This window comes from Stenella coeruleoalba (assembly GCF_951394435.1).
Source record: "Stenella coeruleoalba genome assembly, chromosome: 9".
NCBI classification, from domain to species: domain Eukaryota; kingdom Metazoa; phylum Chordata; class Mammalia; order Artiodactyla; family Delphinidae; genus Stenella; species Stenella coeruleoalba.
In genome coordinates, this window is record NC_137155.1 from 80919859 (window position 1) to 80936290 (window position 16432).

Sequence of the window (16432 nt, forward strand, 5' to 3'; positions counted from 1 at the left end):
TCCTAAATAAAATGTAAGGAACTGAATTCAACATGATTGTACTAAAAGAGGAAAAAGAAAACAAAAAAACCCATGATGAAATAGGATACATCTCATGCAGAAAATAATCCAATATTGAGATATCTAGTAATATAATTTATTATAAAAATAGCCCACATAATCTTCTCTAGTGCCCAGAATATGTTTAACATAATTCAATAACAACTTTTAATAAAATGCTTAGTGTACTTGAACAAGGAGACCACTTCTTTAGCCTGATAAAGAACTCTATTTCAATCAAACAGCTAATATTAAAAGCTGGTGAAATATTACTGGTATTCCTAAAAAGTCAGGAATAAGAACAAAATTAATACCATCATATATTAAACATATGAGGTATTAATATTGTAAAGGAAGAGAGAAAATTACTATTAATTATACTTCAAATGATTGTCTACTTAGAAGAGAATCACCTAGAAAAATTAATGAAAGAGTTCAGAAAAGTTACCAATTACAGAAATCAATAGCTTGACCCAACAAGGAGCAACCAGTTATAAAACATAATGTGAAAATGATCCCAACAAAGATATAAAATATCTAATAATATAATTAACAAGAAATATGCAGGACCTACAAAATTACTGAAAAATATATAGGAAGCCTTCAATAACCTTGACATGCGACAAGTTCCTGAATGGGAAAATTATTATTACAAAGATGGCAATTTTCCCCCAATTAATCTATAATGTTAAAGCAATTCTAAACAAAATGCCAATTCCTTTTGGAAACTGGCCAAACTATAACTAAAGTTTACCTGGGAGAATAAATGCACAAATATAGCTGAAAACATTTTGAAAAAGAAGAGTAATGTTTACCCCATAAAAAAGTTAATCACACAATAAAGCAAATTACAAAATGACAATAATTAAAACAACATGGTTCAGGAATAGAGGATACCAAAACAAAACAAATAAACAAATAACTAATAAATCCAGAAACCACTCCAAGTACATGTAAGAATTTAATTTTGATAAATGTGGAATTTTTAAAACAGTGGAAGAGGGCTTTTTCAATAAGTGATGATGCAGCAACTAAATAAATATTTAGAGCCTTAATCACATCTATATCAAAAATAAATTCCATTTGGAGTAAAGATTTAAATCTAAAAAAATTAAAATAAAAAAATAGACAACTATTTATATAACATTGAGCTGGAAGAAGAGTTTTTCAAACATATCACCAAAAGTAGAAATCATGAAAGAAAAGATAGATTCACCTAAATAAAAAATGTAATATTTCTATATATCAAAGACATCATGAATTAAGTTGGCACATATATGACAAGGGGCAAAATATCTGCAGCAAATGGAATAAACAAATTATTAGTGGTTAGTGGTTTTAATGTATAAAGAGTTTTTACAAATCAATAAAAAGTGAACTCCCAACAGAAAAATGAGCAAATGTGTTCATTTATTCCTTTAACAGATATTTATTGTTCAACTAGTATGTGTTAGGTATTGTGCCAGGGGCTAGGAATACAATGTAGAAGAACCTAGACATCCAGACACAGTCTCTTTCATTCTTTCCAATATGGGAAACACAGACATAAAAAGTAAATAAACAAATAAATAATGTTACAAATTGAGATAAGGAATTCAAAGAAACAAAAAAGTGAGATAGCAAATAGGAGAGAGGCGAGGACTATTTGCAAACAATGCTCTGGGCAGGCCTTTTTTAAGATGTTGTATTTAAGAAGTTATCTAAAGGGTTGTGGTTGGGGAGAGGATAGCCAAGGAGAGCAAAGATAACAGCATTTACTAAGCCCCTGAAGTGCAGAAAAGATCTTGGCATGTTGGAGGAACCAGTGTGGCTACATCATGGTGAGCAATAAAGAGAGGAACATAGGTTTGGAGAGATAGGTAGGGATCAGATTGTGCAGAACTCTGTGAGTCACGGTAAAGGGTTTAGATTTTATCTTACAATTTACTCAATTCAATTTAGGAGTAAGGTCACTGTTGCAACTCTATGAAGAATGTATTGAAGTGGGTCATGGGTCAAGAGTGGAAGCAGAGAAAACAGGTAGGCTGGCTGTCATAATAAACAGGTGAGAAAAAATAGTGATTAGAAGTAAGTGTTGGCATTGAAGATGGAAAGAAGCAGACAGATTAAAGATTTATTTGGGGGACAAAATGGATATATTATGCCAGTCTATCTGATGTAGGGGAGAGATGAAAAGAATCTAGGATGATGCGTAGGTTTCTGGCTTGAGCAATTGGTTGTATGGTGGTACTCTTTACTGTAATAGGGAAGATGTGGTAAACAGGTTTGGGGTGAGAATGAGGAATTCGATTTTGGCCATGTTAAGTTTGAAAGATCTGAGTCATTCAAAGGAAGATACCAAGCAAGCAGATATGTGAGTCTAAAACTTAGAGGAAAGGTCAAAGTGGGAAACATAAATTTGTAACTCATTAGCATAAAGCCAGTATCTAAATCCATGGAAATGGAAAAGATCCTCCTGGGAAAGCACATAGAAAAAAAGAGGAACCCAGTGGAGGTGAAAAACCTCAACTTTTCAAAGTTAGGTGGGAGATAGAGCATAACATTAGGAGTGAACAGTGAAGCAGGAAGAAAACCTGGACAGAATAGTGTCTTGGATATGAAGAGATAATCTTTAAAGAATCAGGAAGTGGTCAAGATGAGGACAGGAAAGTATCCTTTTGGACAGGGTAATATGGAAGTGCCTAGTGACTTTGAAATGGGCACTTTCAGTAGTGGTCGTGGGGAAGTCACATTGTGAATTGAAAAGTGAATAGAAGATTAGAAAATGAAGACAGTCTATAAGGATAACTCCATAAAGAAGTCTGGTTATGAAGGACAGCTGAGAAATGGCTAATAGATGGGAAAGATGTGCACAAGGGAAGCTTTGGTTAAGATGGAGAACACTGGAGCATGTTTGCAGGCTGATGAGAATGATCCATTCAAGACACAGATTAATAATGCAGAAGAAAAGGGAAAAGCTAAGGAGAAAAGTCCATGAAAAGGCAGGAAGGGTTGGGATCCAGAGCACAAGAGGAGGGGCTGGACTTTGCAACTTCCTCCATAGTCACAAAAAGGAAGTTGGTGGTTGCCAAGCTAGCTGGGTTGGGGGTGGAGGGGTCTTGTGCTAGGAAGATGAAGTTTGTATGTAACATCTTCTATTTTCCAAGGGAAATTTAAAGTAAACAGGGAGGAGGGGATCCGAAAATTTGAGGAGAGTTGAAAAGGTATAAACAGTCATTTTAGAAGTGGGAAACTAAGACTACAGTAGGAACAATAGCACCAATTTGAGGTTTGAGATAATTGATTTAAAGTAAAACTAGTTGACTGTGTTGGGTGATTTTTCTTAAAGAAAATGTCCAATTGTCCCAGTCAGGCCAGTGGAAGGAGATGGTAAGGTTCATCTGGAGTGGGGATTTTACCAGGAAAGTAAACTGGAAGAAACTGAGGCTCAAGACTACCGAGGGCACTGTATTTCAAGGATGATGATAACAGTGATGGATCATGGGATCTAGGCTAGACAAGAAAGGAAGTGAATCCAAAACATAGGCTGATAAATACTGGAAAAAATGAGGTTAATGAATTAGCTGTCAGTGAACAAGGGATCCAGGAGGATAGGAAGATGGTAATCAGAGTGGAATGTCTGATAATGTGTTAGCTCAGGTCCTCCTAGAAGCAGACACCAAGGCAGGGTTCAACTTAGAAGAGTTTTATTGAGGGAACATCTGTGAAGGACAAAGGAAAGGAATCAGGATCAGGGCGGGGTCTTCATATCATAATTCAAGTCTGGCACCTAGGAAAGGAGAGGGAGATTGGGCAAGAAGAGCCTTAGACTGCATGCAGCAGGGTTCTAAGAAAGTTTCAGCCAGGCTGCTGAGGAGTCCCCATGCCCAAGCTGCTCGTGAGAGGAGTCCCGACGTCTCACTAATACCCCGACTGTGCTCAGTCATGGACTAAGGGTAGCCCAGGAGATGCACCAGCCTCAGCGCAAACCCAGTTGAGGATGCCCTGGGATGGCAGTCTAGAACGTGGGAGCAAGGGCTGATTCCGAAGGGAAGAAATGGTCATTGGGGAGGAAGCTACAAGGAGTGGACTGGAGGTTGGAGTTCAAGTTTAACCACAGTTATGCGTCACACGACTCCAGACAGTGCGGGTCACCAGCTTGCCGATGATGGGATTTGAGATGAAGACTCATGTGGGAGCTAGTCTTTTAAGAACTAATAATGAAAGAAGCTGACTAGGAACTTGACAAATGACGAGGAGGAGGGAAAGAGGATGGTATTGTCCAGTGGCAAGATTCTCAGAGAAGCCGGGATTGTGGCAGACGGGATGAGGAAGTGCTGCTCAGCAAGTAGCAGCGACTAGCAGGGAGGCCTTCCTCCCCACCCGCCGGCCCTAAGGCACACGGTCCGCCTGCGGGGCTGCGTGGGACAGAGTTCGGTAAAGCGCGGGGGGACGGCAGGTCTGCGATGGCTGAGGACCCCAGGGAGATCGCCGACGCCCGAGTGGACTTCGAGAGCTCCGGCGGGTGCGGCGGGAAGGAGAGGCGCGACGGGCGAGGCTTGGGCTGTGCCGGGCGCGGTAGCGTCCGCCGGCGGCCGGGCGGCGGCGCTCACGGGGGCGCGGGCTTCCCCAGGCCGCGGGCGGCGTGCTGGCGCTCCCGGGCGGCGCCGCCGCGGAGCTTGGCGCGGCAGCTGGCGGCGGCCTGGCGCGTGGTGACGGCGCCCGCGGGAGGGCAGCGGCTCCCCGGGGCGGCCGGGCGCAGGGCGGCGGCACTGCGGGGCGACGGCTTCCCGAGGCTTCGGCCCGCACGGGCGGCAGCGGTCCCCAGGGAGAGAGACAAAGACACGCCGGTTAGAAACGGGCCGAACGCGCCGGCGCCTCCCAGCTAATCAAGGAGCCGCCAACCCAAACTCGGCGCGATGCCATTTCCGCCCAACAGGTTGTCTGTCACGTAAACACAGGAGATAAACCTGTGTTGATCAGAGGAAAACAGCATCCGATTGAAGTGTCATTATACACGTTTTTAGCAATTTAGGGAAATGTACCAAAACCCTTAAATTTTTTAATACTCTTTGACCCAGAAATTCTAATTTTAGAGTTTTCCCTTAAGGAGTAATTATGAACACATGCAAAAATTTCATATGGGGTATTCAGTGCAGTATCTGTAACAGCAAAAAACAACAGGCAAAGAAAATGGAAAAAAAAAATTTAAGGAGAAACCGGGAATATCCTATATCCCAAAATACAATTATAGTCTTTCTCTTATAGTTGATACTAACCTGCTATTAAAACAATGCTGGGATATAACTATTCATATGGAAAGGCATACTAAATAGAATGAAAAAAATTAGGTTCCTCCCCATTTGTAGTGGTGGGATGTGTGTATACTTTATGTGCGTACATGTGTATACACACACAACACACCACACATGTATAAAACAATGGAGAGAAACACTCCAAAATGTTAAGTGGTTATCTTCAGGTGATGAGGCTGCAGGTAATCTTTATTTATATATTTCCCAAATTGTATACAATAAGCATATCTTTATAATAAAAAAATCAAGTAACTTAATAAAAGGCATTTTAGTTCATTCTTATGTGCCCATTCTAACTTTCTACCAATTCAAAATTATATTTTATATTGTGTAGCAAAGTGGTGGACATCAAAAGATTTTAAGAATGAATGAATGGTCCACAGAAGTAGTTTATCTTCCTCAAAAGTTCTGAGTAAATCACAGTATTTCAGAGCAGTTTATGCCTTAAACGTTATGCAGTTAATCAAAACCACTGTCTTCTGTGAAGTTATACCTTATTTCACTCTATTAAGCATTTCTACTTCAGGAAGAAAAAAAAAAAAGCTTTCTGGGCTGCTAACGAACCTAATTTGATTTGTAATCTCCACAGACTTAGGAACACAAAGTTTTCCGAAAAAAAATTACCATACTTTTGGAACAAATGTTTTAGATAATACCAATGTTTTCACAATGTATTCAATAATTTGCTCTTTAAGTTGAAAGAACTTAGTGGGAGCAAAACTAAAATACTGCAATAAACGAGAGTCTAAACTTTACATCTTGGTCTTCCAGTCATAACAAATTTAAATTTTTAGCACTCATTAATACCAAGGGAATCTGTTTTGCTAAACCTTGTTCCAGAAAAATGTGTACGATGACAATAAAATTATACTAATGTAACATAGGGATGGGATTCCAGGGCTTTGTTATTAAACTGATAGAAGATCCATTTAATACATAAGTTCCAATGATATTTTAAGCCAAAGTGACCTCAGAGTTGTCAGACTGATTTTCCTTAATGATGAGTAAATCCAAGCTTAGATGTTTATTAGAATGCTGCTTAAACAGATGATGACCTAATCAACCACACCATCCTGCAAGTTTCCTTCCCTCTGCAGGTACTGGATAAAATGATCATGTCTAGAGACATACCTGTAGTAAAAAAAATTATCAGAAATAAAATATACAAAAAAAACAAATCCTAAGTGGTCAAAACTTTGTGTTAACCAACTGCTCAAACAGAAAGTGTGCATGAGGTTTTTATAAAGCAGTGTCTCTCCAAAACCCTTATTTTACACCAAATGATTTAACATAACAGTATTAAATGCATAAGACAGAAGAACATTTTTGGAGCGCTATCATCTAACTTTCATTTGGTGTATCATGTCCACACAGCAATTTCAATTTAATTCAACATTTTTGAGTGCCTATTATGTCTCAGGCACTGTGCTCAGACACTAAGAACCAAAAAAAAGACATGAGATTCCTTCCTTTGAGAAGCTCTATCTAGAAAATTACCTTCAGATTATTCAGATAACTCCAACCCTAAGGCTAACCTGAATCCCTAAATCACGCTGCAGTCCTGCCAAAGCTTTCCTTCTCATATCCTTCAAATGAGCACTTTCTAATTTCCTGTCATTCCTTTGCTCAAATTCATCCAGAGCATCCCATTGTCTCCACACTAGCAAAATTATTAGTTCTTAACCTTTTAGGGGAATCAAATAATAGTCCGAGATTCTGCTTAGACATGGACTTTGTCCTCCAGAAGCATGCACAGAAATGCATACACCATATACTTTATTTCACTGCACTAGAAACTGATTTCTTCAACATAAGCAATATACAAAAACAAATATTTACAAAGAAAGGAATCCCTCCCTCACATTGTTATTTTTCATGAAAGAAAACTGGTGACTTCCTGAAAGAAATTTTAAAATTCTAACTGCTTAGTAGTAGATCTGAGATTTGGCTTGAGTTGAAATTGTAATATGGACTTTGACACAGCAACACATACATAATCTTGGATAATCAATTATAACTTTTTCTCCATGGCAACAATTGTTGAAATCCTTGACTCACAAAGGTACACAGAACCAAAGCAGAATTTCATAGAATGCTTTGTCAGGTTAAGGTAGCCTGTGTACTAGAACACTAAATTCCTCTAAGGCTTTCAAGTTGAAGTCAAGTCACATTATTTCCTCTGCCTTCAAGTTCAATTAAGACCTCTGGAAAGGCAGCACATTTCTTTCTGTCTAGTAGAGAAAAACATCATGTTCTGTTCCCATTTCTTGGCAATACCTCTTGGAAAGGTGGTGACAGCTGCTGACATGGAAAGTAATGAGGCACAATGACATGTGGCTATCCCTCATCAAAGCAGGAAAACCATGATGTATGCCTGACATCACAAGTGTACATCTGACCTCAGAGTGCTATCATTTTTTTCCTGCCATCTGAATAATTATCAGAGAGAGACGGAGAGCTATTATCTTGAAGATATTGACAGCCTTTCCAGTTTCCAAAAAGAGTCCTAAAATGAAATTCTTTGTTGATGACACCAGAGAGCCCATGAAAACGTGAAGGTTGATGCACTGAGAGGCATCAGTTATCCAGTTGCATGATGAACGGAAATGGCATGGCGCCCATTTTTTTCCAACCCTGGAATGAATGATACCATTTGACAAACACTGCCTCAATTCTCTTTCATGGGCCATATTTAAGAAACTTTGCGCCAAACTACTTGACTCTCCACTCCCCTAACATATACTATTATTTCCCACCTCTATGCTTTTGTTCTTGGCATTTCATCCATCAAAAAATGTCTTCTCCCTCCTCTCATGTATTCAAACACTGCCCATCCCTCAAGACCCTCAGCCATTCTAATTAGCTTTCCCTGATTACTGCAGTCTGAAATGATCTATCCATTTTTATGAACTCCCACAATGTTTACTATTTATAACTGTCCTCGAAGTGTGGTTATGAGACCACCAGCTTCAAAAATGCACCATAATCTGTATTTTTACAAACACCAGAAAGAGCTGTAGCAATTTCTCCACTGTTTTCCTAAACCTATTTTGCCATTCTTAAAAAAAATAACTTATCCCCAGATGGATGGAGAGGAGAAGGCTGACAACAATGCTTATTGTTGCCCGAGTGACAGATCAACTCATCTCAATTATTCCTTTCTGTACTCATTTTCACACAAGAAGTCTGATTTGTCAAGTGTGTGTTCACCAGATCGGTAATGCCATTGTTGACTGCTGAATTTACCACCATCATAACTCTACCCCTGGATTGTTCAATCATTGCCTCCCAGTTCCGTGGCCACCTGCTATTCTAAGGATTCAGACCATTTTCAAAATAACTTTACACTCTATGAGAAAGAAGTTAAGCAGATTTGAAGTTAAGGTAAGCTGATTAGATGGAAAGGCCTACAATCGACATCATCCACTCAAATAAGATATAAAATTACCTATATCCTAGAGCTGAGCAGTAACTTGAAGATTATCTCTTCCAACAGATTCACATTACAGACGGAAGAACTGTGGGGAATGGGGTATTTTGGAGCAAGAAACTTAAACTTTAGAAGTATCAAAATCTCAACAAAATGGTAGCAAAATCATGCAGAGTCAAAAGGGATTCAACATGAATGATAAATGCAATTGAGTTAAAAGAATCAGGAATTAAACAATGAAAATAACTCAAAATGTGAAAGATGAGATTGATCAGTCATCTAAAGAAATGGCCCTTTAAAAGACTGTCTTTGACATTACAAGTACCAAGGTAACCTGAACTTAATACCAGTTACATTTATTAATATTAGTTATCATTTATTTACTGTATGCCAGGCACTGGGCTAAGTGTTTTACATACATTGGTGCAATTTTATTAAACTCTAATGGGGAAAAAAATGTGCTAAAGGAGACAATCTATAGTATCTGTAAGAAAAGAAATCAAGAAAGCAAAAGCCGGCCATCTGTCTGCATCCTGGTCTACGAGAAAGGATTCTCTGAAAATTGATGAATATCTGGTCTGAGTGGCAAGTATATTCCTATGGGAAAGATGAATGTATCATACTACCAGAGCTTGCTGATACTGGTCACTAAGAGCTGATTCAATGCTCATCAAGAAACCTTCTCATTATAATTTAGTATATCTGCCTACTGGGAGAAAATACACTGAACCATAAACATGAGAAGCCAGTGTCCCTGATACATCTCATGACAAATTTAAAAAGTAGTATTGTATTTATACACCAGTATCTATGAGGCTGGTCAGAGTGACACAGTCCTCAAGCACCTAGTCACCTTGCTAGGTGAACCAGTAATGCCCCTAGATGAAAAGTAGAAAAGTAGTGACCATGTGAAAGTTACTTGTGAGGCCTAGCAGGGAGGCTAGCCTGCCCTCTGTCTTGCTGTTCACCATCTTCAAACTACAATGCCACATGATTTCAAACACATGCATGCAAGGAAGAACCATTTAATTCAAAACAGGAATAATGGAAAATGGAGGAACAAGATACAGAGTTGTTTCTCCATGTTCCAGAGCACTACCTTGTGAATTTAGAGCTTAGTTTCTACAGCAGAGAAGGCTGAAGATTTGTGTGGTTTTTTTTTTTTTTGGTTTGTTTGTTTATGGCACCAATAAGTAATTATTTCATTTATTAAAACAATTAGTCACCTAAGCAAAAAAGAAAAAGTTCGAGTAGAACTTGGACATATAAACTTTTACCAAAGAATAAAGATTAAAACATTTCTCACGTCCAAAAATATGCACAATATGCAGTTACTTAAGGGTTTTGTTTCTGTTTGGGGTTTTTTGTCAGTTTTTGTTTTCTGATGATACCTCTACAGGCAAGATCTATATAAATACAGCAAGGTCCTAACATGACTTATCACAATTCTTGACAAGACTTGAGTTCATGATGTCACATCAAGAATTCCAAAGTCAGAATGCAGTAAGAACCATTAAGACCCTGTGTCCAGGGTCAAGGATAACACACATAAAAGTTGTGCTAATGCTATGAACCTCAAGGATACAATTTTATTTGTTCTACTACTGAATTTTAACTATTGTGATATTATGAAAATATACTTTTAGTCTGATTAACTTTTTTCCAATCAATAATGGAATTATAATTAATACTATTTTCAAACAGAATTACTCAGTAAATGATACATGGAGAAGTACTGCCATCTTTAGGGAGAATGCAGGATTACTAATTATCTAAAGTAAAATTCAAGTATAAGTACTTGGCCTCTATGACTCTTAACATGGACATTTGGTATGGTTCACATTTTTTTTTAATGGATTTGTCTTTTGTAATACAGTCTGGTCCAAAAGATGTAAAATCAAGCAGTTTTAATAGGCCCCATTAATCTCTGAAAAATAAAGCAATAATTGCATTGACAGAGAAGCTAGCCAAAATAAACCCTGAATGATCAAAATTAAGGGTGTATTTTTATACAGATGACCATGAGTCATCTCAAGAAGATTAAAGCACATAGTTAAAACCTGTTTTGAGAAACAAATGAAAATTTTTTCTGATTTGCATATGAGTTTGGAGATTAGAAAATAAACATTTGTGCTTTAATATTTATAACACCACTGCTTGTCACTGGCACTAAGATATTAAACTGCTTTGTACATACTTACTATACAAGTTTTTACACAAGTTTAAAAGTAAATGATTTCCCTGAAAATTTCACCTGCCATTTCTTTTTCATATATTAAAGAAAATATCCCAATCAGCTATTTTGGGTAACTAGTAGTAATAATTATTATGTACATTTCACTTTAGCATTTATCATAAAATAAATCCATGACCATGCTCTCTTTCTGAAAGAAATGTGAAATACCACATTATGTTGCACATGAGGTACTCAATACGATATGCTAGAAGCAAAGAATAATTTAACACTTTGTTCACATTAACTAAAACTGGTTGTCTAAATGATAGGAAGTAAAGTAAAATGGAAAGTTCATGGACCAAGGGATAAAAACATCTGTGTTCTACAATTTTCAGACATAATGTTAAAAAGTGAAAAAAAACAAGGTACAGTATAGTATGCTACCATTTGCGTGAAGGGGAATATATACATTTATATGATTATATATACATAAAACAGATCTCAAAAGCCCAAGAAACTGGAAACTAACTTCTTAACTCTGGGGAAGAGAATGAGTAAACCAAGAGATGGGGTGGGAAGAAAACTTACCTTTCACAGTACATCTCTCTGTACTGTTTAATTTTGTTAACATGTACATGTTATTACCTACTAAAATAATCTTTAAGAGATAGCTGGTCTCTATTTCTGACTTCTTCACTGACCTTGTGCAATCACTTACCTCAATTTTCTCCATTTTAAAATGAGGTTATACTACATCTCTATAGTTCCCATCTACAATTCAACAGAATTTTGGCTCAAAAGAAGGTATATACAAAATGTATATACCAGATGGCTAAATAAAATAACTATAAGCCTGACTTTGCAGTGACTTACATACATGATATTATAATTATTTATACTCTGCCTGCTCTGTTCCCACCAGGCTACAAAAGCAGCATAGTAAGCAAAAGAATCTGGGAAGAAAATTCATGTTTGTGAACTTGACAATGTTTCTCTTCTTTGTTTTTATTCTTTATCAAAAGTAAAAAATCTGGTTAGTCCTGGGAGTTCCCTGATGGCCTAGTTGGTTAGGATTCCAGGCTTTCACTGCTGTGGCCTGGGTTCAATCCCTGGTTGGCGAACTGAGATCCCACAAGCCGCAGCCAATTAATAAATAAATAAATAAATAATAATCTGGCTAGTCCTCTTTATACACACACACACACACACACACACAAACTATTGCTTCTAAGATACAGACTCTCAAAACATATTTTGATACATGAGTAAATATTAAAAATAATTATAAAGAGGTAGAATCTTGTGGTAGAGTTTAAAAATGGATCCTGGATAAGGAAAAAGTTGAAAAATCACCCCTGTATTCCCCTAAAATTAGCCCAAGAACCTCCTAAAAATCATCCATAATCTTCATAAACACAAGATACTAGCAGACCAGGCAGGGTAGCCAAGGGTAGAGCAACAGAAGGTTTAGACCAGTAAAAACAGGACATGAAGAGGATACTGACATCTGGAGAACAGGAAACGGGGACAGGCCTGATGTTCCATTCATTCATGACCTTACATGCTGTAGAGCAAAACTGTTAGTCTTGAGACTCAGAGGGCTTACAGTCTAATCATGGGGACACTGTAATTAAATAATAATGCATTAATAACAAAAAGGATGAAAGTGAAAAAAACTGGTAAATCTGAGTTCATCAGAGGAAGAGGTAACCATGGGTTGGAGCTACCAAGAATAGATTCATAGAAGAAACAGCACTTTAAATCTGTGTGATAAGCAAAATGATGATAGCATGGACAAAATAAAGTCAGCAAGGGGAATCAGTGCTGGTAGTAGGATGATAAATTTAGTTTTAGTCACAGTTTGATTTTAAATAGTAACTTGGCAAAAAAAAAAAGTCAGAAATTATTTTTCAAATATTGGGTTGCCAAGTTTTCTTGATAGAATACAGGAGTGATGACATGATAGAGATATATCAAAAGTGACCGAACAGGCTCAAATATAAGATTAATATGCATCTAGATACAACTTTTAATAGGGCAGGGCTCTGAAGTATGAGAAAATCATACCTATACAGGAGGCTTGGCAACCCTCTTCCAGTATTTTCTTGCAAGTACCTAGTATTATTTCCTATCACAACCTTCATACGCAAGAGTCAGCTCCACCCAAAATACAACAAAATGAGGAAATCAAGAGGTGCCGGTTCTACCTTTCCATTGATTAAGATTGTGAGTTGGGTCTGCCGAAAGAGTTCTGTGTGTTTTACTACATGAAAAAAATGTCAAAAAAACTAACCTCTCTCTCAACGATCTAGTAACCTTGTGAAGCTAAACGAATAATATAGAACCATGTAATAACTTTTGGCAAGATACATATTCAAGGTATTATCTTATGAATAAAGAGTGTACATGTATGTGTATGAGTGTGTGTGTGTGTGTTGTTATTGGTGACATACTGATAAATCTTGTAAGAAATTTCTAAACAAAATTTCTCTCTAAAATGTTGGGCAAGAAAGAATATCAACAAATATAAAGAAGGTTATTAAACAAATGAAGTCCTCAGTGCAGAAAATATAAATTCTAAAATTCTACTCTACCATTCGTTTTTGTTACAATCCTTCAAACACCTAAATACACATATTACCTTTTTTTTAGTAATCTCTTAGTGATTTACTGATGTGAGAATGAGTATACAGAGGCTTGCTGGGGGGAGGGAAAAATCAATGTTTAGAAACAAATTTATTTAAAAAGGAAGATCTGAAACAGGTGTTAGTTAAAAGTTTATGATTTAAAATAATTCTGTGCTATAGCAATGTGCCCTGTGTTATTTTGATATGGTTGTTAGGTTTATGCTGATGTCTACTATTGATTAATTTAAAGTTCAAATAACAAGAAAATGAAACCATTTTCAAAGCATTAAAACAGAAAACTTTTAAGTTTTTTTTCTCATTTTACTATAGATTATAAGATTATAATAAAACGTTGTTTTATTATAGTTATCCTCTTCTAGTTCAAGTCTGTCAGCATTTCTATTACTGACTTCCGTTTTAAGTTTCATAACTCAACCATAAAATCTGCTCTATTGAAACCTGACACACAGTCTCCTGGGAATTCTTCCCTTTAAAGGCAGATTTTAAAAGTTAATCAAAAGTTGGATAGCTTAAATGGTATACAGACCTACACTTTCAGTATTAAATCATTGGTTTCGATCCCAAGCAGGACTGACTTCTTAAAAGTCATTCTGCATACCCTCCTAAGTATACGCTGGCCAGGGCAGGGTAAACAGGCTGCTTCATTTCAGTTCCAAGAAGACAAAAATCTCTACTTGAACTCTAGTGGTTAGCTAGATGGCAAGACCTAAAGTTTTATTGTTAGGTTCTCCCTTCAGAAAGGAGGTAAAAAGAGAGAAACCAGTGCGGAACACAGGAACATACATGACAATGCAGGGCCTAGTTTTCATTTCATTGTTATTTTAAATATTCACCAGTCCAAATAGTGCAGCTTGGCAAAGTAAAATTACTGTAATTTATTTCAATAATCTGTTCAATGTTTAATAGCATATTTTTGCCCTCAGAATCTGGCTATGGATACTAAATTACTTAAGTTTATCATATGGATTATGTCAGATTCTATTCGTTTACCCAGATGGCTTCCTCCCAGTTTTCAGAAATAGTTTCTGCCTTAGTCAGAGACATAGGGACTAAGTCACAAACAACTCCTGGATAGACCAAAGCCATGGGAGTCAACAAACACATCTTCTTCAGTCCAAGAACACTGATTGTTTTATTTTTAAAAGTAGGATATTTCCTTTTTAAAGAAATAATCTTTTAAAAATAGGTCTTACAGAGTTTTGAAAAAGCCCTCAAAATACAAGACGGATTAGTTCACATTGCCTAATACTATTACAATTTAATTATCTAGCACTTCTTAAAGTAGTATCAAATACATGCTATATTATAGATTTCATACGTTGCAATGGGGGTGGGGAGTGGCAGTGGGGAGGAGAACTGGTGCTAGCTAAACATCATTTCCCAAATGAAAAACTGAAATAGGAAGGCACTGACCTAAACTGTAAAATAAACCAAAAGAATGTGAGAATTAGTATGGTATGTTGACTCTATTCTTGCCAGTAATCTCTACATTTTCAACCACCACAGGTACATGAATGATCCCTAAATCTCCAGCCCCTGTGCAATCTCTCTCCTGACCTCTAGTCTGTATATCCTCCTCACACTAAGCATCTCCAATATGATGTCCCACAAGCACCTCAAACTCAACATGTCTAAACTTTAATTCAACACTTCCCCGGAAAAGTGTTCCTCCTCCTGTGAGTAATAAGCAAATTAATCCCTACCTTGAAGAATGGTACCACCTACCTGCCCAACCAGAAGGCCCAAACTAGACGCCATCTTCAACTCCACTTCAGAAATTCCACTTCTGAAATAATTATAGTATCTGTATCCATCTCCATAGCCTCAGTGCCATTACCTAAAATTAGGTCCTTATCACTTCTTAAATTTCTGAAACTGGTTTCTGTTTGATTTCCCCACCACAAATCTTACCTTTATCCCATCTCCAATTCAGTCTTCTCAATGCTATCAGATGCCCCTGGCTTAAAATCCTTCAACAGCTACTCCTAATTTTGAAAATATGATTCAAACTACTCACTTGGTATATAAGACCTTTCTTGATTCGGCCATAATTCCTTCCCTTGGTCTACATGTGGTCTCATGTCCTCTGTACCTACTTGGAAAGTTTGTCTGCCTAGCTAACTCTTTCAAAACTCAACTTAAAAATGAATGAATGAATGATGAAAAGCCTTCGCTAAACCCTCAGTGTGCCTTAATATTCCACTTCTGTGTATCCTTGTAACATGTTCTTCTTTCACAGTATTTGAGAAAAGGAACTGCATTTCTTATCTCTGTAACCCTAGCACCTAACTAAGTGCCTCACACAAAGCAGGAGCTCAAAATGTCTACTGAATGGATGAAGCGAGTCAACCTAAGACAGTGAAATCTCAAGAATATTGATGAAATTCTGACTTTTGAAACCTGAGCAGGCTCCACAGGGAGAGGGAGATTAATTTGCTTATTACTCACTGATCTGTTTCTAGATAATATTTTTAAATAATTTTTTCATTTTCCATTCAATAAAAGTTTGCTAAATTAAAATCTTTAATCTTTAAAAGGCAAATAAATTCCTCATGTCAAACACAACTAGTCCTACAAGTAATGAACACATTAATTAACATGTGGTACAAAGGCCTGCATCACTCAAGAGGCTAAAAAGGAATCTGGGTTAAGTCAACTTAGCAAATACCTGTTTGTCTGCATGGCTAGGGTACCACCTATGTATTAACAACAGGTCAACAAATCTAGCTGCCACTACTCTACAGCCCCCAAATCAACTACAGTCACATCAGCGTTAATGTGAGTGTGGGGTAATATAATTGTTGACTCTCATCCTTAGGGAAATAAATGCAAACGACAGAAGGCA

General features: G+C 37.2%; 1 protein-coding gene across 1 annotated transcript in view; it reads right to left on the minus strand.

The window, feature by feature from the left end:
• Positions 1-3734: 3734 nt before the first annotated feature.
• ZNF800 (zinc finger protein 800) overlaps positions 3735-16432 on the minus strand; it is a 188533-nt gene continuing 175835 nt past the window's right edge. Inside the window, exon 6 of the mRNA XM_079931471.1 lies at positions 3735-4814. Coding sequence (XP_079787597.1) covers positions 4628-4814 — 187 coding nt within the window. The 3' untranslated portion in view covers positions 3735-4627. The remainder of the gene's footprint in view (positions 4815-16432) is intronic.